The sequence below is a fragment of the Rhipicephalus sanguineus genome, chromosome 9 (genome assembly GCF_013339695.2).
Source record: "Rhipicephalus sanguineus isolate Rsan-2018 chromosome 9, BIME_Rsan_1.4, whole genome shotgun sequence".
Classification (NCBI taxonomy): Eukaryota; Metazoa; Arthropoda; class Arachnida; order Ixodida; family Ixodidae; genus Rhipicephalus; species Rhipicephalus sanguineus.
The window spans coordinates 60,809,078-60,831,251 of record NC_051184.2 but is presented as its reverse complement, the minus strand read 5'-3'; the positions used below and the strand labels follow the sequence as shown (position 1 = coordinate 60,831,251).

The 22,174-nt window shown below is 45.7% G+C and overlaps 1 protein-coding gene across 1 annotated transcript in view; it reads left to right on the top strand.

The window, feature by feature from the left end:
- Nucleotides 1-22,174, top strand: part of LOC119405229 (KICSTOR complex protein SZT2-like) — a 229,536-nt gene that overhangs the window by 124,260 nt on the left and 83,102 nt on the right. Inside the window, 6 exon segments of the mRNA XM_049419447.1 lie at nt 675-813; nt 6,085-6,181; nt 7,109-7,235; nt 16,277-16,435; nt 18,009-18,108; nt 20,931-20,992. Of these exon segments, the coding sequence (XP_049275404.1) occupies nt 675-813; nt 6,085-6,181; nt 7,109-7,235; nt 16,277-16,435; nt 18,009-18,108; nt 20,931-20,992 (684 nt within the window).

The following is a 22,174-nucleotide window of genomic DNA, read 5'->3' as shown; positions in this document are numbered from 1 at the left end:
GCAAGCACCACAGCGGAAGCCGGATTCCAGGAGACAGGGGAGCCATGCGAAGAAATTTGAGCCATGCGGGAAAATGAGAGTTGAGCATTCCCGCAAAGTGAAAAAAATTTTTTTTTAAATTAAGGGCCCTTCCACTGCTGTGAAGATGATGCCAGCAAAGCTGCGATTATGGTGGGCCTGCTACTGTAAACAATGGTGTATAGTGAATTTATATATTATGATTGTTGACTATATTTAGTGAATAAAGAGACACACTCAAAATCCCAGTGTTTCTCTTGTGCATGACGCATATTATCTCATCAACCTTGGCTAGTGCTGGTCTCAAAATGAAATTCTGTAGCACATAAGAAACCGCGCTGTTTTGAAAGTACAAAAATGGCATGACGTTCATTCCTTACGCAAGTGGTCTTGCCTTTGAGGCAAAATTGTTCACGTCCTTCTGCCATGTCAGCGAAATCACACATCTATGTCCATTTTTTCGATGCGAAAGTGCTGGATTAGTCGAGTTAACTGGTGCTGCAAAAATTGTTGTTCTATGCGTCTTTTTTCCTCGGACGTGATTCACCAGAACCTAGCCACACACAGCTTTGCTGTAAAAAATATAGGTGTTTTCACCTTGCTTGCATTTTAATTTATAATGGCATTGCGTGTTTCTTATTGGCCGACATACGCAGGCTATGACGGTGACAGCAGCGAATCGGACAGCGACCGTGACTGGATGAATGCGCTGGAGACCCAGCGTTCCCACTTGCCTCCCTTCTGGATGATCCTCTGCCCGTTTCTCGACCACGTCGACATCTTTTTCCACGTTCGGTGAGACTGCTTGCACGCCTTGTTGACCTCGTAGGGCATTAGCTTGCTATGCTGCAGTACGTAGTCATTATTAGTGTGTAGGCGTATTTAAAAGACACACGAGGAGGAATGAAAAAGTTCAGCCGTTATAACGAAGTTATAATGAAAGCGCACCCAACACGACATTTCACTAAGCGTACCATCATAATCAGTTCGTGTAAGCTGCTGTCCAGCAACAAAAACAAAAGAAAGTTTCTATTGCATTTGGTTTATCTGCTGTAACACTAACACCGTCATTCGTAGTTGCGCAATGACGTCACAGACTCCCATATAGTGTCATGCAGGGAAGCTGAACGGTCGGGAAACTTGAGTCACACAAGGTGGACCAAAGAAGGGGACCTTTTTCCAAGGGGCTCATAATATGCTAGATACGGCCAAATAAATCAAACAGAAAATTAGGCCAGCGAAAGCATAGAGGATGTTAATTGTTGTCCTTAACTGTAGTCTAGTAATTGTGACATCCCACTTGTGAGAGATAAAGGAGTGAGGAGTGCGGCGTGTGTTGGGTGCGGGTCTCGGAGGCTGTGTGTGGTTGACGGCGGAGGAACAAGATGGCGCGAGTGTCGGGTGAACAGAGAGGGGGCGCGCGGGAATACGGGAGGAGGGAGATGCGGTACGAGACGGGGGGGGGGGGGGGCGGACATGTTGGATATGTGGCGCTGAGAATAAAGGGTGTGCAGTGAACGTGGTTGTGGATCGTCAAGTATATCGTCGAGTCTTACACACTGACAGAAAGGGTAATTTTCCGTGCACTGCAATTAATTTCCATTTGCATCACAATTGGTACACTACAGTTAAAGACAACAATTAAAGGAGTTCTGACAGGAATTTTAAATTTTTTCGGGTTGTTGCTCTAAATAAAAACGCTGGTGTTGAGAACCCTAAAAAGATTGTCGTAGTGCTTGGGAATGCATAGAATATCTTTTTAATACTGCTACCTTGAAACAGCAATTTTGGTTTTGGTATCGATGGGGCGGCTTTGCAGTGACGTGTCAACACAAGTCTGACGTCACGGGAAGACTACAACTTGTGACATACTACAGTGGAACCTCGTACCTTAATGCGTACCTGCCGAGAACGCCGCATAACTACGCACTAAACGGCAGTACACATTAACCACCAAGTAAAAATTTGCATCTCCTCGCGTGTGCCATCGCCGCCAGCAAAGAAATAAATACAGTGCCATAGCAAATATTGCCTAAAGTACCCGCTGCAAAGCCTTTTCTTTCTTTTTGCCAAACTGGAGAAAAGATTCTGGTACTCTCGCACGACCATCTGATAGTGCCGATAGCACGTGGTGGCGACGCCAAGGAGCATTTTGAAACTATTACAGGGTCCGGTATACACAGTGACCGACGTAGCGACAGAACGGACAGTGTCGGTTTTCCGCGATATATGTGTGTGCGTCTGTACCGCGATCTGCTACTGAATGAAAACTGACACAGTTCCAGTGAAACGCTGTACGGCTGCGTGGAGCCGATCGTCTCCTGGTTAGTTGCGTGCAGCGTGTCGCCTTCTCGGCTCACGCCGTCACTGCCGGGCCGCTTCCTGTACCGCACGCGCGCATTTGTCGTGGGAGTGTTCTTCGTACCCACTTCGCTCCAGACCGTGCACAGATGCGGCGATGAGCACAGATGAGCATGCTTGGTTAACGCGGCGATGACGAACTTCCTGCAAGCGATACGCACTCCGCGACGCTTTAGCGGTCCTGGCAGCAGATGGAAGCTCGTTTGGGTGGTCGCCCAATAAAAGCGTGCAGTATGGTTACAACAGCGCTACGCTTGCTGAACCGTACGCGTGCGTTTAGCGTCATAGCGTCTATGCAAAGAGGTTTCTCGTCGCCCACGGCTAGCAACGCTCAACTCCGCAACAGCGAGCTGCTTTCGTTTCTACAAAGCGGCGCGCACTTGAACACAGCCCCGCACAACGAGGTGGCAGAGATCGGCGGCCCAGCGCGTTCAGGTTGTCGCCTATTAAAAGCGTGCAGTAGGCTTAAAGCAGTGCTGCGCCGCACGCGTGCCCGAGCAGATATCTGAAGATACAGTAGAACCCCGCTGTTACGTTCCTCACTGCTGCGTTTTCCCGGCTGTTACGTCGTTTTCCGCCGGTCCCGGCATAGCTCCCATAGGATACAATGTATTGGGAACCCCGCTGTTACGTCGTAACTGTCGGACCGTTCCCGTATGATACGTCGCGAAGTGCGCTCGGAGCGGACCGAGTGACTACCGAAGAGAGCGGCCATGGTGCATTTTCACGCAGCTTGGCCTGGTTTGACCGTAGTATTAGCCGCATGAGAGGCGCAAGCAACAGGATCTTTCAATTGATGCAAACAAAAGCATGGCCTTCGAGATTCGTACTGCAAAGATGGCGTCTGTGACGTAATTGCTCGAAAAAGCAACGCCTTCGAGATTGGCATTTACTATTGACAAAAGCATAGCCTTTGAGATTTGCATTGCACAAACATGGCGTCTATGACGTAATTGCTTGCGATAGCAAGGCCTTTGAGATTGGCATTTACTGCCATCGCATTGGTGTAGACTCATCATCATCGTTATTTGTCGGAGGACGGGAGGAGTTTGAGCTGGTTGGAGCTCGCATGGTCGTGCGCGCGGTTCGCGGTCGGACTCGCCGCGCTGGTCGTGATTGCGTGTGCTTAGTTCTTTCATGCCTATAGCTGTTGGTGTTAAAAAAATCACATACGTTGATTACATTTTGTGGATGAGGCCGTCCCCAGCTCCGCGCTTCTATCCATCGACTAGATCGCGGCTGAGCGCGCCAATTTTCGTGCTGCTCGTAAGCATTGAAATAAAATTCTGTACCACTAAATATTTTGTCGTTTTTCCTGTTTTTCGGCTCTTACGTTTCCCGTCTCTTACGTTTATTTCCTACGGTCCCTTCAAAAACGTATCAGCGGGGTTCTACTGTACTTATTGGGATAAGGTTGTCGGCTATAAGTCATGCTGGCGCATTCGTCGGTGGCCGCCGCCTCACTTTCGTTCTTTCTCGATGCTTACCCGCAAAGGCGTCGCCGCAATCGCGCAGAAGTCGGAATCAGTGATCGACCGATCTACGCACTTCTTGAAATGACGGAAAACCTTTGGCGGCACATTGTGCCGTCGGGAAGTTCAGTGGCGCAGTAAAATTTTATGGCACAAAATGTTATCGCGGTACGCAGGGTACGCACTAACCGGTAGGCGTAGGGCGAAGCACTATGGCTTAAGCGGTCAGTGAATGCATTAGGCTCTATGAGACTCGGTCGGGGATTCGTCACAACTATGTTTTAACCGTTAGTACGCTTAAAGCGGGTACGTATTAACGAGGTTTGACTGTAGCAACAGCTGTCAGTTCGCCGTCACTCGGCTATGGCTCACATAAACAACGACGAGTGAATTGTCGTCCAGAGACTCTGACAGCGATTTCTGTGATTTAGACTGCATGCAGGATGCTGACTTCGCAAACCCAGTGAACAGTGTTGACTCATCGTGATAATATCCGTTGCTGTGGGGCTGCCTTGCAGATTCTGGGCGATGAAAACTTTAAAATCAAAGTAAAATATTTATACATGTTGCCTGGCTCCGGTGTGTGGAGAGCACTGATAACGCACACCATGGAAACGAAAAATGTCCCTTTTGGGGTGCCTAAAAATCGTGTCAGTACTCCTGTAACGTTTTCTATGCTTACCGTGGCCTAATTTTCATTTGGTTGTGTCTAACAGTGTTAACAGTAGCAGAGATTCAGCATGCCCATCCATAATTGACGTAGGAAAAATTCGTGAGGTGAGTTGTGGTTGTGAATGTGTAAATTAACCAGAAAAAATTGAAGGACGCTTCGTAAATTCTAAAGTGTGTTTGGCGAAAGCCTGTGGCTGTTTGCCTGACTATGCCATGGTATCGGGGGAATCCACGTTCTTGGGGCGCTTCTCCGAACCGCTTGCCGTGGAATCATCACTGGGCCGCTTGGGAGCCACCCGACTAACTCGTTTGCTGCAACGGGACGTCTGACGAAGGAGTGTTGGCACGCGCGCCATCACGTGATTGCTGAGAGAGAGTAAGGGGGAGAGGCCACAGCTGTGGCGGCGCAACTGTTGCTATGCGCCGCTGTGCCATCACGTGATTGCTGAGAGAGTGTGAGGGGGAGAGGCCACAGCTGGCACCGTTCCAGGGCACGGACGGACGGATGCCACGAGTGTGAGACATTAAAGGTAGAGCTGTGCGAATAGCAAAATTTTGGGTGCGAAGCGAATTCGAATATTGAAGTGTGAGTGCGAATCGAATTGAATATTTTTCGAATATTTCTCGAATATTTTTCTAATACTTTTTGAATACTTTGAAGCGAACTTGCAGAAAAAAAAGTTAGAGAGGATTACTAAGCATATTCTTTTAAGATAGCAACATGAAAGTGTTTCTTTTCGCTAGGTTGACGAAGCACTGGTGGGGTGGTGTTTCATAGTTGTCTTATCAAGAATGAGGCAATGTAGAGGCCGAATTGTATTTATGTATGTGATTTGGTGCAACCAAAGTGTTGCCGACAACACTTCACATGTGATAGGCAAAGATGCCATTTCCTCAGCCTCTTTCAACTTCTGTGGAAACCCAACTGATGTGGCGGACAAGGGTGTGCTCCCTTCAAGTCCGGAGCTCCAAATCTGCCTCGTAGACGTCAATATATAAGAGCATCTGAAATTTTGGATGCTAAAAAGTTTCGGCTTCCGATTTTTCGGACTTCCTGTCCAAATTTCAGATCCAAAACAGCATTAATTGAGCCGCCACCTCTGCCACATCTTTCATCTCCATGTTGGAACCAGCGTTTTCTTGAGTTAATACATTTGCGACCGTAGCAGAGCTTGAAAGGCAGCTTTGCCGCAATAGCGGGGTGCGATGAGGTGAAGCATATTGAAAATCTAGGGACCACTTCCGATCGGACATTGACTGTCTCTTGGCAAAGTTCGACCGTAACAGAGCTTGAAAGGCAGCTTTGCCGCAATACGAGAGTGTAATGAGGTGAAGCATATTGAAAATCTGAAGGGGTCACTTTCAATCGGACGTTGACTGTATTTGTTTTTGGGAAGTTTGAATAGTTCGAATAGTAAAATTCCAGTGCGGATCGAATCGAATAGCAAACACTATTCGAAAAATATTCGAAATTTCGAATATTCGCACACCCCTAATTAAAGGCGTTTGCCTTAATATCAATTTACAGTGTTAATGTGACTTTGTTCTCCTTCCTTTACAGGGAGCAGTCGGGTGAGAGTACAGAACTCAGGCAGGGCTTGGTCGTCTTTGAGAGCATTGTGGCACTGATTCAGGACACCTGCAAGATTGTCAACCAGGTGAGAGAACACACAGTTCACGTTAAATTGGGTATCAACACGCCATGTTGCTGGAACAGTGCAGTTGTGAACATTTGAATCACTCTTCAGTCTTGCATTGGCATCAGGAACAGTGCATCAGGAACATCAGGAACAGTCAAAATAACGTTTTGCCTTTTCTGTCGAGTTTTTAGAAATGGCTGTATGTTCTAAAATTGTACTGTGCCCGTAGAAACAGATTGGCCTTAGTGACCTGTGATCAGAGCAGAAAAATTGATATGATATGATGCATTGGAGCTGATCACGCGGTGATAGTGGAAGCATCAGGTCATTCCTGTTCCTCATACTCTCCGGCTGTTCAGTCGACAGTTCTGGCTTGGTGAGTTCAAGCATGCGAACTTGATGTTTAGAGGTTGTGATGCATATTTTCAGTTGTTTGCTGTCGTACATACATGTGCAGCTTTTCTTATGTGAACTGCAATGCATGCTCAAAATGGCTAAGTATTTTTTCTCACGGTTGTGTGAACAAATGGTATAAGGAATAAAACTGTGATATGTTGACTGGTGTGTCCTTGTTGGTTAGGTGTACACTCAAACCTCGATGTAACGAACACGGATATAACGAATGATCGGTTATAACGAAGTAAATGAAAAATAGTCTTGTCATAATACAATGTTAAAAATATACGTTTATAACAAATTTTTGGATATAACAAACGTATTTTCATGTCAGATGCGACTTTGTTATGATGAGGTTTGAGTGTATTTGTGTGTCTCACTCAATATCATCTGAACCATCATACGAGGCACACAAGCACGTGCTATTTGTTGACTTTGAATTGTCAAGAAGCTTTATTAGGAACGGCATTTCAGTGCAGGGCTGGCCAACGCTTTTGCGTTCGCATAAGCCACCACGAGAATGTGCGACCACACGTTTGTTTCTCGCAGATCCTGCTGCTTCAGCATCTCAACAACACACGCATGTGCAACCGGCTGCTCGTGCCCGAAGCGTCTGAGGATATCTGGAACCGAGACTCTGAGATTGAGCCAAACAGCAGCATAGCATCAGTGTATGGTACGTACCTACCATACCTTGGATGAACGTGGCTGCAAGTAATTAATTAAATAGGCAACTTTTTCAGATACCGTATTATCTCGCATATAACCCGCGCCAAAAAAACGAAAAAATGTGCTTAAAAAAGTGGGGTTGCGGGTTATATGCATATTTTTTTCTACTTTTTGTAGAGTTAAAGTTGGAGGTGCGAATTATATGCAGGGGCGGGTTATACGCGAGAAAATATGGTACGTGTGGCATTAGTGCTTGAAGAGGAATGTAACCTTCATTTGTATTTGAGTAAGTGGTTGCTCGTTTGTTAATGGCTAACTCCGGTAGCCCTTTTGCACATGGTGACTGCAACTCTCTGACCCTCATAAATTCTCCAATTTAATGGCGTTGTGAAGCTCATTGTTTAAAACTTATGCTTACTGTGCATAGCCGCATGCATGTAGCACAGTAAATTACAAGTTATGAAACACCCTTGCAATGTGATAAAGTCTTCATGCCGGCCCTGAATTCCGCCTGAGCATCTCCTGAATTGTAGGGGTATGTTCGGCACTTGGTGACATACCCCTACAATTCAGGAGATGCTCAGGCGGAACAATTGCCGGCCATGCAGGCCAGGCTAACCCCGCCTGCTGCAACATCACCACCACCACCACCATCTTCATGCCACCTCCCACAGTTTAATTTTACGTTTTTTGTAGAGTATTAGAGGCTGGAATGTATATTTTTTAGGGGTGTGCGAATATTCGAAATTTCGAATATTTTTCGAATAGTGTTTGCTATTCGATTCGATTCGCACTGAAATTTTACTATTCGAACTATTCGAACTTCCCAAAGACAAATGCAGTCAACGTCCAGTTGAAAGTGACCCCTTCAGATTTTCAATATGCTTCACCTCATTACACTCTCGTATTGCGGCAAAGCTGCCTTTCAAGCTCCGTTACGGTCGAACTTAGCCAAGAGACAAAGTCCGATTGGAAGTGGTCCCTAGATTTTCAATATGCTTCACCTCATCACACCCCTGTATTGCGGCAAAGCTGCCTTTCAAGCTCCGTTACGGTCGAACTTAGGCAAGAGACAGTCAACGTCCGTTTGAAAGTGGTCCCTAGATTTTCAGTATGCTTCACCTCATCACACCCCCGTATTGCGGCGAAGCTGCCTTTCAAGCAGCGCTACGGTCGCAAATGGTCGATTCCACGAAAGATCGAAAAAGGGTGTATATTTGATGTTTCCGATTTTCCTGATAATTTTGTATGTTGTGCACATATGACTGCACAGCACGAAATCGCAGTTCGTTTTCAAATAAAAAATTTTTTCAACACAGGAAAATTCGACAAGTGTAGCTGGTTGACGACGACCATTTTACGAAGAGTGCGTTTTCGTAAATTCGCAATCATGCTGGCAGCCACTGAAGCTATATATTACAAATATCTTTCATTTTGGCGGAAGTAGAAGTAAAGAGGAAATAGCTCTTATCATTTCATGGAATTCTGAGTAAATTATGTATTTTTAAAAATTCACGAAAAATGCTGCGTTTTTGAAAATCAGTCAAATTTGGGACGCTATGGCTACTTCTGTGAACATCTTAGCTTGTTCATATTTGCAGTATGAATAGGCCTTTATGTGAATAATGAACCTCTGCATTTGTATTTCTCTAATAATTTTCAAAGTAGTAAATTTTCATGCTCGAAACACCAAAAAGAGAAAAGTGCTCCTCCATTCAAAAATCTATAATAAAAAAAACCCAATCTCAATTTTGTTCAAAGTCCCCCAAAATGTTCTCAAAGGACTGCAGAATGATATTATGAAAAAACATGTTGCATCATTTTTATTAGAACAAAAGCAGAAAATGTCAAACATTGTGTTTCCAGAGCGTGGTGGCTACTGCGCAAAGGACATCTCTAGTAACAAGAAAATACAGTAACACGTCTTTTTTCTTTTCTGAGCTTCGCTAAACAACAGTAATGATCTATGGTCGGAAATTGGGAACTGTTTCGTAAAGAAAAAGACCGTTCCAATTAAATGCATTCGCGTGGTTTGCGACTTCACGCCAGTGTTAGACATCCCTCAGTCCACAGTATGCACTTTCAGTTGTAGCCTCCTTTTCTTTCATCTATTTCAGTTGAGTATAACTCATATCTTGAGTGCTAAAGAACACATTCCCTCCATGCGTCTCTTATGATGATGTGCTGTGCCAGAATTGAGAGATTGGTATAAAAGCCAAGGTCTCTTCATGAATGGAAATGAATTTCTGGAGAGCGGTCGCCAAGAGGTGTGGTTTTTGTTGGCCCAAATGTGTACGTTGTCAAACCTTATGTGATCAATGCAGAGTTTAAAAAGAATCGATTACGTGAAGATTGGTGGCAGCTGTTCTGGCCACGGACAAAACACGTTTTGTTTGCATTGCATCTGCTTTGTTTTGCACATCCTTCTTTCTCTTGAAGGAGTGCTGGCAGATCTGGTTTCCCTCTTGAATTGAGCGCGCATCCTGCTTCATGACCCTCCGCAAAAGAGTCTCGATCCGATATCTTCTACGTAACGAAAATTCTGCTGCAGCGGAATTTTCTTTTTGTGCACCATGAGGCAGTCCGTACAAAATCTCGGCCATGGCTATAACCCCTACCCATAGCCACCTTCAGAGCGTAGGATAGTGATCGCATCAAAGTGAAGCACAATTTGGATGCTTAACTTCTATCTCAGGTGGTGTTTGGCTGACTGGCACAGCCGTACTCGTTGCTGTCGTCTGCTCAGGCGAGCGTCCATCGCGCCGCCCTTTGCACCTGTCCGCCTAACGCATGCTACTCCGTTTACACGAGTGCTTGTAGCGCGGGCCACTCGATCGCACACGATCCGCACGGTGCGGATCCAGAGACCGGGCGGGAGAGCGACGAGCGGTGAAAAATGTATCGTGTAACCAACGCAATCGACACCCCTGCTTTTTCTCGTGCATAGCGACAAAGCCTGGCAAACAATGTGTGGCTGCTGTGCTTAGGTTGCACTGCGGTACTCGCCGTTCACCACTGCCGCCATTTGCGATTTCTCACATTCTTACAATGCATGATCGACTCAGCTACACATATTTCGCGTTTAGCTTCGTTACTTTTATATAAGCGCATTTACTAAAAAAAAAATTATTCAGAGGAATGAAAATGTCCGTGCTGCCCGTCGACGAGGAATGTAAGTGGTGTCGCAAATGCATTTAATTGGAACGATCTTTTTTTTCTTTACAAAACAGTTCCCACTTTCCAACAATAGATCATTACTGCTGTTTAGCGAAGCTCAGAGAAGAAAAAAGACGTGTTACTGTATTTTCTTGTTACTAGAGATGTCCTTTACGCAGTGGCCACCACGCTCTGGAAACACAATGTTTGACATTTTCTGCTTTTGTTCTAATAAAAATGATGCAACATGTTTTTTCATAATATCATTCTGCAGTCCTTTGAGAACATTTTGGGGGACTTTGAACAAAATTGAGATTGGGTTTTTTTTATTATAGATTTTTGAATGGAGGAGCACTTTTCTCTTTTTGGTGTTTCGAGCATGAAAATTTACTACTTTGAAAATTATTAGAGAAATACAAATGCAGAGGTTCATTATTCACATAAAGGCCTATTCATACTGCAAATATGAACAAGCTAAGATGTTCACAGAAGTAGCCATAGCGTCCCAAATTTGACTGATTTTCAAAAATGCAGCGTTTTTCGTGAATTTTTAAAAATACATAATTTACTCAGAATTCCATGAAATGATAAGAGCTATTTCCTCTTTACTTCTACTTCCGCCAAAAAGAAAGATATTTGTAATATATAGCTTGAGTAGCTGCCAGAATGGTTCCGAAGTTACGAAAACGCATTTTTCGTAAAATGGTCGTCGTCAACCGGCGACACTTGTCGAATTTTGCTGTGTTGAAAAAAATTTTTATTTGAAAACAAACTGCGATTTCGTGCTGTGCAATCATATGTGCACAACTGTCATGAGTAAAGGGGCACGGGGCGCGTGCCGGACAGCGCAAGGCGTCGATGGTGTGCGGGGAATGGAAAAGTACCCGATGGTGTGCACCCCCGCCACGTCGACGCAAGCCATTGGCCGGCATAAGGCGCGTGCCACGCGACCCGAACTGAGGTGCGAAACCCCAGAGGAACAAGCAGGCATTGTTCGGTGGAGTCGTCGAGGAGCAAGGTGGTGCAGGCCAGCGTCGCGTCCGCGATGGGAACAGCAGGGCTGAGTTCTGGAGGCAGCGTTGTGCATGCCCCGGGAGGGTGGCCGTCGACCTCGGGGTCTACCGAGCGAGGCGTCCCGGGCTTGCGGCAGCCTCATCACGCAGTTCTCATGGCACCTGCGGCACTACCACAGCTCGGCAAGACGACGGCGACCCACCGACAATCACGGAGCCACGTCGACAGTTCGAGCCAGTGGCACTGAAGAGAGGCCGGCAGTTATGCCTAACTGGGAGAGACCGGTGTTCTCCGAAAGGAAGGAAGCATCGGCGAGGAGGACGATCAGCGAGGCGTCTGATCGACGGCGACGGCCCGGAGACGTCGACAGGAGCTGCGACGACGGGGCCGAACGTCGACTTTGGACCATCAACCGAGTCAGCGGACACCGCGAACCGTAAGAACGCTCCATTGGTATCGCGAGTGACTGAGATGCCATAGTGGCTAGGCGCTCGAGTTGAAGGAGCTAGACATAGCTCAAATGTTTTGTAGTGTTAGTGATTGCGCACTAACTCAGCATGTTTGCACTTGTTGATTTTTATTGTAAATTTTGAGTGCATGTTACAGTTCTGTTTGCCGTGGTGTGTGCGATAAAGTTTTGTTTGCAGTGCCACCACGGTCTCTCCCGAGTCCCGACTTTCTCTCTTTCTCTCCCAACTCCATTCCGACATTGCAAGCGCTCCCGAGATACGTGACATAATAAGTGGCGAGCCTGCCAGGATTTTTCCAGCGTTTGGGCCCAGTCACGTATCGTTGGGGGTTGCAAGGATGGATTGGGGGAAGGTATCAAGAGTCATTCGGGAGAGAAAGCTCAATAAGGAGCAAGCTCTAAAGTTTATTGAAGAAGAGAGGGAACGCCGTCAACGAGAGTTCGAGGCGGAACGCGCCGAACGCGAGGCAAAACACGCCGCAGTGTTAGAAGCATATGCTCGAGAGAAGCAGAAACTTGAGCTTCAACTGCGATTGGCTCAAGCCAGACAAGGCACAGTGTGCACTGGACAGGATGAGAGAAGGCCCATAGAGGTTTCAATGGGAGAAGTCAGTGTGCCTGATTTTGAGAGTTTTGTCTCCACTGAGGAAAGAGGCAGTGAGCCCGCTAGTTGTGCAAGAGAGATCAGTATTTTAAGGAATGAACAGAAGATAAAGAGCTCAGATGTTGCATATAGGGATAGTAAAGCAACAGGTAGCGAATTGCATGCCATTGTTGTTGAAGAGGGCATGGAGGTGCAGAACGCGACGCCTCCAGACAGCAGGGAAGCAGAGTATAGCTCTTCGTTGATGAGCATGCATATTCAAAGTAAAAGTGTGTCGCAATCACGATACAAAACACCCGAGAGGAGTGGGATGAGTGGAGCGTCTCAAATGCAAGGTTGTAAAAGCGTAAAAGTGAAGGGGACGCTGACAGCTCCAAGAGTAGTGGAAAATGGTTGCAATGATCAGGACGCAAGAAGTGTTCCCCAAGCTGTGAGCAGTAGACGCGGGAGGCGAAAGAGAAAAAACGGTGTGAAGACGCGAAAAGGGGGTTTTGGTGATCTGCACGCAGAGAGAGTGGTGCAAGAAACCAGTGTCGGGCATAAATGTAGGACGCAGCAAAGAAAAGCTGTTCGGAAGAGGCGTCTGGTGGGCGGAAACAGAGGCGTCAGCTGTAGCGAGCGTGCGAGACAATGGGCGGCGAACAGACGGCGGAAAAAACTGAAGAAGACACGAAATGTGAAAAAGCACAGGTTTAAGCGTGGGGAAGTAATCTGGTGGCTGCTATGGTGTTAAGAAGGGCTCTGTGAAATATAAATTCTGTGCAGTGAATAGGTTTTGAGAATATTATTGTACGGCTATTTGGGAGTAAAGCTGGGGAGCAATTGAATTTGTGAATATTTTAGAAGGGTGAGTGTTGCGTATGGTGCGTAGTTTTTGAAGTTTTTTAAGACAATGGTGCGTAGTTATTTCGGCGAGTGTAGAGACTGCGGTCTAGATTTCTACGAACGATGAACTCGTGGACATTGTGAACGGTCGAGTGCAGTGTTTGGTGCTGTGTCAGTGAAAGCAAATGTGAACGCAAGACAGGTGGGAACAAGTCATAAGTTACAAGACCAACGGAAGAGCAGAGGGCCGGAACCCTAAAGAGGAGGACAAGAGCAGTTTTTTACGAAAAAACTCTTAAAAGGGGGCCCAATGTCATGAGTAAAGGGGCACGGGGCGCGTGCCGGACAGCGCAAGGCGTCGATGGTGTGCGGGGAATGGAAAAGTACCCGATGGTGTGCACCCCCGCCACGTCGACGCAAGCCATTGGCCGGCATAAGGCGCGTGCCACGCGACCCGAACTGAGGTGCGAAACCCCAGAGGAACAAGCAGGCATTGTTCGGTGGAGTCGTCGAGGAGCAAGGTGGTGCAGGCCAGCGTCGCGTCCGCGACGGGAACAGCAGGGCTGAGTTCTGGAGGCAGCGTTGTGCATGCCCCGGGAGGGTGGCCGTCGACCTCGGGGTCTACCGAGCGAGGCGTCCCGGGCTTGCGGCAGCCTCATCACGCAGTTCTCATGGCACCTGCGGCACTACCACAGCTCGGCAAGACGACGGCGACCCACCGACAATCACGGAGCCACGTCGACAGTTCGAGCCAGTGGCACTGAAGAGAGGCCGGCAGTTATGCCTAACTGGGAGAGACCGGTGTTCTCCGAAAGGAAGGAAGCATCGGCGAGGAGGACGATCAGCGAGGCGTCTGATCGACGGCGACGGCCCGGAGACGTCGACAGGAGCTGCGACGACGGGGCCGAACGTCGACTTTGGACCATCAACCGAGTCAGCGGACACCGCGAACCGTAAGAACGCTCCATTGGTATCGCGAGTGACTGAGATGCCATAGTGGCTAGGCGCTCGAGTTGAAGGAGCTAGACATAGCTCAAATGTTTTGTAGTGTTAGTGATTGCGCACTAACTCAGCATGTTTGCACTTGTTGATTTTTATTGTAAATTTTGAGTGCATGTTACAGTTCTGTTTGCCGTGGTGTGTGCGATAAAGTTTTGTTTGCAGTGCCACCACGGTCTCTCCCGAGTCTCTCTTCTCTCTCTCTCCCAACTCCATTCCGACATTGCAAGCGCTCCCGAGATACGTGACAACAACATACAAAATTATCAGGAAAATCGGAAACATCAAATATACACCCTTTTTCGATATTTCGTGGAATCGACCAAATGTATTAACTCAAGAAAACGCTGGTTCCAATATGGAGATGAAAGATGTGGCAGAGTTGGGGGCTCAATTAATGCTGTTTTGGACCTGAAATTTGGGCAGGAAGTCCAAAAAATCGGACGCCGAAGCTTTTTAGCATCCAAAATTTCAGATGTTCTCATATATTGACGTCTACGAGGCAAATTCGGAACTCCGGACTTGAAGGGGGCACACCCTTGTCTGCCACATCAGTTGGCCTTCCACAGAAGTTGAAAGAGAAGGAGAGGCTGAGGAAATGGCATCTCTGCCTATCACGTGTAAAGTGTTGTCGGCAACACTTTGGTTGCACCAAATCATGTACATAAATATAATTCAGCCTCTACATTGCCTCATTCTTGATAAGAAAGACAAATATGAAATATGACCCCACCAGCGCTTCATCAACCTAGCGAAAAGAAACACTTTCATGTTGCTATCTCATAAGAACATACTTAGGGATTCTCTGCTACTCTTTCTGTAATTTCACTTCGAATTATTCGAAAAATGTTTGAGAAATATTCGAAAATTATTCGAAATTATTCGATTCGATTCGCACTCAATCTTTATTATTCGAATTCGCTTCGCACCCAAAATTTTGCTATTCGCACAGCTCTAATATTTTTCTTTTCTTTTTTCTTTTTTTTTGTCACCGTAGTGGACAGTGTAGTGATTATAAAAATTTTTGTTTTAAAGATTGACGCTGCATCACATGAATACAGCCATTTACTTGAGCCAGTATTAGAAAACAAAAGTCTCAAAATGTTATTTATGGAATCAAGACTATAGTGAGGAATATAAAAGGGAACAAAATATTTAGTCAATATTTTTCCTCTGTTGTTCATTTATAGGGCTGGGCAAATAGTAAGTTTAAGGTTTGAAGCGAATTCGAAGCAAAGGGTGATTTAGTCGATTGAATAATTTGAAATCATTTAAGAATTGAAACTAGGCATGCGTGACTGTCACTTTTTTGGTTCAAAGTGAAGTGGAAGCAGCTTTGAATAGTAGCAAGCTTTGAATGACAGTAGGATGCCAGTTATAAGCGGTGAAATACCTTACACTCTAAATTTACTACACTTAACGCATGTCAGCCCGTATAACACTCTTTTAAACTTCTAAAACAGTTAATTGAGGTGATGGTAAGATGTATATTTTACCTTGCAGTGTGACCACACGGCAGCGTGAATTTTTTCTGAATATGGGGTTTCACGGTATAGCACCCCCACACTGCGGTGAGACCGCCTTTACAGGGGGGTTACATGCGGTCAAGTGTACATCTATTTGTTCATTTCAAATACTTCGAAATTTTGAATAATATAATATCGTGTCGAATCGACTTCGAATACTGTAATATTCATTAGAATATTCGAAATGCTCGAATATTCACCCATGCCTATTCATTTATTTATCCTTTTGCTGCTCTTAGCTCGTTCTTTTTCTTTGTCTAACCTGAATTTATATTTTTCTGCTCGTTTCATAACTTGTTTCCATCTATCAGTATGGCTCTTGGGTCTCTCTTCTGCTTATTATTTTCGTGTAGTCAAGTTTTACGCTCTCAGATAAACTTTAATTTCTCAGATAAACTTTAAATTCAGCAACAGGGTCCACCTGATCTTGCTTGCTCTTTTCTTTTTTCCCAAAGACAACGACGGTTCAGGAGAGGGCCACGGTGACTACCTGGAGGCAACTCTCAAGTTCAAGCCAGGTGCCTTTGACTGCAGCATAGTGTGGTCCACTCACTTCAGTCTCCACCCGCGGCTCAACACGGGAACGGGAACCGGACGCAGTGGCATCTCTCGAGGTGCGTTGCATTTTGTTGCAGGCGTATCATTAATAGCTGGAGACCGCCATGGGGGCCAGATTATTGCGCTGTAGTCGGATGCAACTTTATAAGTTTGCGACATTTCCTCCTCAAAGGCAGATACGTACAAGCCTGCACCAATGATTATGCACTTTAGACCGACGTCATCGTTCTCCAGACTTTGGAGTAGGATTATTTATTTAGTTGCGAAGGCGACCGATCGGCTTCCGCGTTTCAGTTGTTTGGGCAGGGCCTATCTGGACTTGTTGTATACGACCTTTCTGCTCCGTTGATATTCAGTGAACTTGGGTTAGCATGTTGGTGCATTGTTTTTCTTGGCACTGGTGCCCACGTGGCGCAGTTCTTTTACACGCCATTTTTTTTACTGCACTACATTGGTTTCGTGATGAATGCGTGCGACGTGCACTTGAACGCGTGCAACTTACACTCTGGCAAGCCGCTTCCGTGCACTTGCAACCTAAGGCTGTGGTTTCACTGGGCAAAGCAAAAAAATCCTGTGGTTTTACGTGCCAAAACCACAGTATAATTATGACCTTGATGGAAACCAGCCGATAATGGAGCCAAGGAAGGCTTCATTCCTTGGCTTCATTATCGGCTGGTTTTCATCAAGGTTGTGTCAAACAAAGAAATGAGCCCTCGAAATTTCCTTCTTTCATTGATATCATTACCAGGTATGTGACAGTGGGGTCTCCAAATTTATGTTGACCCCCTGAAGAAGAAGAAAATAAAATAAGCAAAAGAATTAAGTGTCTGATGGTAGGGTTGAACCTTGGTCTCTCAACATAATGACTTGATGCGCAAACCATTAGACCATCAGCATGAACGCTGGTGCGTTGAGGTATGTGTGAATAGATTTGAGTATAAACGTAAGCCGATATAAGGCTGAAAGTAATGCTGATAAGCGAGTAGATAGGACCATAGGTCGGCAATAAAAGGTGGAGCTCACTCAGACTCACTTAATAAATATATTTTGCGCTAAGGGCTCACTCGAACTCAGACTCACCAATATTTTCCTCCACCGGACTCACTCGAACTCAGACTCAGCAAAATTTTTCTCAACTGGACTCACTCGGACTCAAACTGAACAACATGTTGTTCATCCGGACTCACTCAGTCTCAGACTCACGGCTCGATCTGAGCCTGAGTGAGTCTGAATGAGTCGACTCATGAGTGAGTTTGCCGACCTATGATTGTAATAAATCTGATATGCATCTCATTTAGTTTTGCAGCATTTAATTAACTACTTTAATGAAACTTCACATCATATACGTTACAGCCAAAGGTGTTTCACATGATAGCGCAATTGTTTGTTTGTTCTTCTGTGAACATTGTAGAGTAGACTCTCGTTAAACAGAACCTGAAGGGACCAGGAAAATATGTTTCATTTAACAGGAGTTTCGTTTACCAAGAGATGAACAGGGATGCGGAATTCAAGTACGAAACCAATCATATCAGAGACAGTTGTTCCATTTAAGCAGCAATTCTGTTTAAGAGATTTCCGTTTACCAGAGGGACTACCGTATTTAGTAAATTTTCTTTCTGTATCTGCCAGGTTTGCAGGCCCTGAGAGCTGTCCTGACTGGCTTTTCGGTGAACAACCGCAAGAACATGTTTGTCTACCAGGAGAACTCGGGCTCCGTCTTCTACCTGCGGTAAGGAATAGTTTGGTTTCTGCAGCTCTCATTGACGCGTATAGAAGCATGACATTCTAGACGCCATCATTTACGATGAAATCTTGACAGCATGGAAAAAAAAAACTGTTGGCCACTTGTTCGTTGCACGAAGCTTCAAAGTATGTTTTCGTATCAACATCAGAAGCACACCGTAAAAACTGAAATATAGGTCGAACCCCCCACTTCTAACTACTGAAAATCGAAAAAAGATTACATGGAATAGCCAAATACATACCTGCCAAGTCTCCCGGATTACCCGGGAGACTCCCGGATTTTCCACGTTTCTCCCGGTTGTACGGGTCATAAGAAAATCTCCCGGAAATCCAGTTTTTCCCCGTGCGTCCAGTGCTTTGTCTGGCCACGTGAGCAAAGTTGTCTGGCCACATAATAGAAAGGATTCTTCTTCTTTTTTTAACGATGGTAGAAAGGTTCAACTCAGTTTCATTGCGCATGAAGTAGCAGTGCACTTTGCGCCGCAGTGCTGCCAACGCAAACGTGTCATAGCGCTGCCTCCGCGTCTTGCCGGTGATGCGCTTCTCAGTTTGGCCCGAGGAATTCAATTGCGTGCGCTTCGGGGAGGCACGTGGGGCCCGCAGAGCTTCAGCCTTGATACGCTTAACTGTTCGCTCGCTCACTGCGGTGAACTCAGCGACAGTCCGGCACATTGCATTTGCAGACAAGTCGGGCTGACGGCGCCTCACTCCAGCGTAGACGTTGCAGATAACTTGCTTGGTCTGTTTTGATAGCCACTTTCTGTCACATTTAGTGTACAGCTTCTTCTGAGAACGAGACGGCGAGTTTGTGGTCACACACGGTTCAGTCGGCGTCGCGGACGCCATGTTTACTGAGACAGCAGGCGTGAGGAAAACGTGTTGGTGTCCAAGAAATAAAAAAGACAGAAACAAAATTGAAGTTTACAATAACTTTTTTTCACAAACGGCTTCCCGTACTCGTTCTATTTGTATAATGAAGAAATCTTTATTTATTCGAGCTAGGTAACTTTTCGAATTAGAAAATATAGGTACTACTTCTTGGCGCGCGCGCATGCAGGCACTTTGGCTCTGTAGCTTCCGCAGTACTTTTACTCGCACGTGAAACAGACGATGCGTAAGCTATGTTATCGGTTTGGACTCTGTAGAGATCAGCGGCGACTGCGAAATCCCGCTAACGATGGGCTCAAGCATCATCTTCGTAAAACGTCACAACCTTCTTGACAGCATTAATTTGGATGCACTTTGAGGTCACCGGTAGCAATCATGACGCGAGTGCGGCTCCCGTTTAAGCAGTGCACCCTACGTTTCCACATCTAGATACGCTGCGGTCTGGCACCAAAACAGTTTTCTTCTGATCGCTGCGTGTCGTGATGTGATCCTTCAGCATCCGCCAGCAGCGAATGCTTCTGTGGTGCACTCGATCTGCCCCCTGATCATAGCCATACGTGCGGTGCCGCTGTAACCAGGGCTGCCAGCATCCTAAGAAGCAAGAAAGAAACAGTATCCCGTGAGACTGGAAGAGCAAGAACACCCGTGCAAAGATAAACTTTCAGTTATTGTTTGTGACTCACGGCTCCTGCTCTCATTCACGTGCGCTAGCATCCCAACACACCTTTCACACACTTCAGACCAGATTTCTTCATTCCTACGCAAACTCGATCACTGTTTTCTTGAATGCTACGGTGAACTGTCATCGGCCACCGGTCGAGAACAAAAAAGAAAGCCCCTCGGAGCCCAAATAGATTCACAAGACAACGACAAAAACGCAAAATGAAATCGCCCATGGCACAAGGCTGGTGGTAAACAAAACGATGCCGATGATTGCGATGGCGATGGAGGCAGTTGACTTCGGTTGCCCCTAGTGGCCAGTCTTGCGAAGTTTTTCTGCCAATGACCGGTATATAAGACGGGGGTCAACTTTTTAGGGCTCTTTTTTTTAAAAAAGTTCGACTTATATTCCAGTTTTTACGGTACTTGCTGTCGCAATTTCGTCACATAAACTTTTTCACAGTGCCTTTAAGTATTCCTCTTTTCATAGCAACAGCACAGGCATGAATCTAAGGCAGCCTCCTATTTATATTGCTGTGTACCATCTCTCAAGTTGTCACAGAATGTACATAATTTAATTAACCTTGTCGAACACTTCTGCATTGCCTAGGTTGATGTAGTGTCTTATGTTTTTGAGGCACAAGTATGCACGTGCCCATTACTGCCATTTTTGTCTCATTTCGATTCTCACTTGGACATCACTGGTCAGTGTATCACTGCCCGATGCCTCATTATATGCTTAGCGGAGAATTAATTCTTTGGGCAAGTTGGTGATATTGTATTTCGCAAAAGGCTGGACAAAGTGCTGTGGAGTTCATCCTGTGTTCGGTTGCAGCCCCAAAGTTGGCATGGCAGCATTGCAATTCCACAGAGATGATAATCGAGATGATACCATCACTAGTAAAACATGAGCGAGTGCCATCTAATTGAGTGCTGCAAAACTTAATCACCAAGTACAATGTGTGTGGGACTTACACAAGGCTTGGTATTATGTGAGTGAAAGCAGGATGTAGTCGCTATGATGAAAAGGGTAATTCGCTATTCAACGAAACGAATTTTGTATTGAAGTTGTTGCTCCTTCATTCCCTCTTTGTAAACAATTTCCGTTTGCATTTGTTATTAAACAGTCCTAATTGCTCACTGGTAAGTCTTTGTGATGCCCAAGGCTTTTATGGCGTTTCATCTTTCTTACTTTTTTCTGTACGCATGGGATGAGCAAGCTATGAATTTAAGTTCGTGTTTCTTTGTGTCTTTTTACAGGCTTCACGAAATGCCCTGTCATGGACGACATGGCCGTGCCGAAGATGACGTGTCATTTTCGGGTAAGTCTACGTCTTTTGTGTAGTGTGCCCCTGTAGTGTGCTCGATTTGTGCAACTCACCTGACAAAATGTGTAACATAGTCAGACGGAGAACTGACCTACGTACAGTAGAAACACAGCCCTAACCAGCCAAACTGTTTTCACCATTAGAACAATAGTTAAAAGCCAATCAGAAGAAAATTTTGCACCACATTTAAAGCTTGGTTCTGGCAGTATAACCATGAAGCGTCCTTGTTGCATTACAAAATGCTGCAGCCGCCGGGAGACAGAGATTGATCAAGGGCTTGTTTCTTTTTTAGACATAGCCTAATGAAACCAACACATAATGAAGGTGAGGAAGTTGTAGGGGACATCATTTGTACGTTTTAACTGTATTATAGTAATTATGACATAAATGGGAAGGAATTCATCATCATCATCATCATCATCCTGTCTACGCCCACTGCAGGGCAAAGGCCTCTCCCATGTTCCGCCAATCAACCCGGTCCTGTGCTTTCTGCTGCCACGTAATACCTGCAAACTTCTTAATCTCATCTACCCACCTAATTTTCTGTCTCCCCCTCACGCGTTTGCCATCTCTTGGAATCCAGTCAGTTACCCTTAATGACCACCGGTTATCCTGCCGACGTGCTACGTGCCCGGCCCATATCCATTTCTTCTTCTTGATTTCAACTATGATGTCATTAACCCCCGTTTGTTCCCTGACCCACTCTGCTCTCTTCCTGTCTCTTAAGGTTACACCTATCATTTTCCTTTCCATCGCTCGCTGCGTCGTCCTCAATTTAAGTTGAACCCTCTTTGTAAGTCTCCAGGTTTCTGTTCCGTAGGTAAGTACCGGTAAGATGCAGCTGTTATATACCTTCCTCTTGAGGGATAGTGGTAGATTACCATTCATGATTTGATAATGCTTGCCGAATGAGCCCCAACCCATCCTTATTCTTCTAGTTATTTCACTCTCATGGTTCGGCATTAAAGTGGGTGAAATATCAACTAGGTAAGTTACAGCACACTGCCTGGAAAGAAATTTTGCAGTTCCTATTGTCACATTGCATTACAGTAGCACCGCACTAATACGTTTTCGATCAATAAACGTGGGATGAAACGCGCTATCCGGGAAAACGTGCAATCCAAATTCACTATAACGTTGTGCAGTTTCGCTTGATAAGCATATCGTGAACGCTGG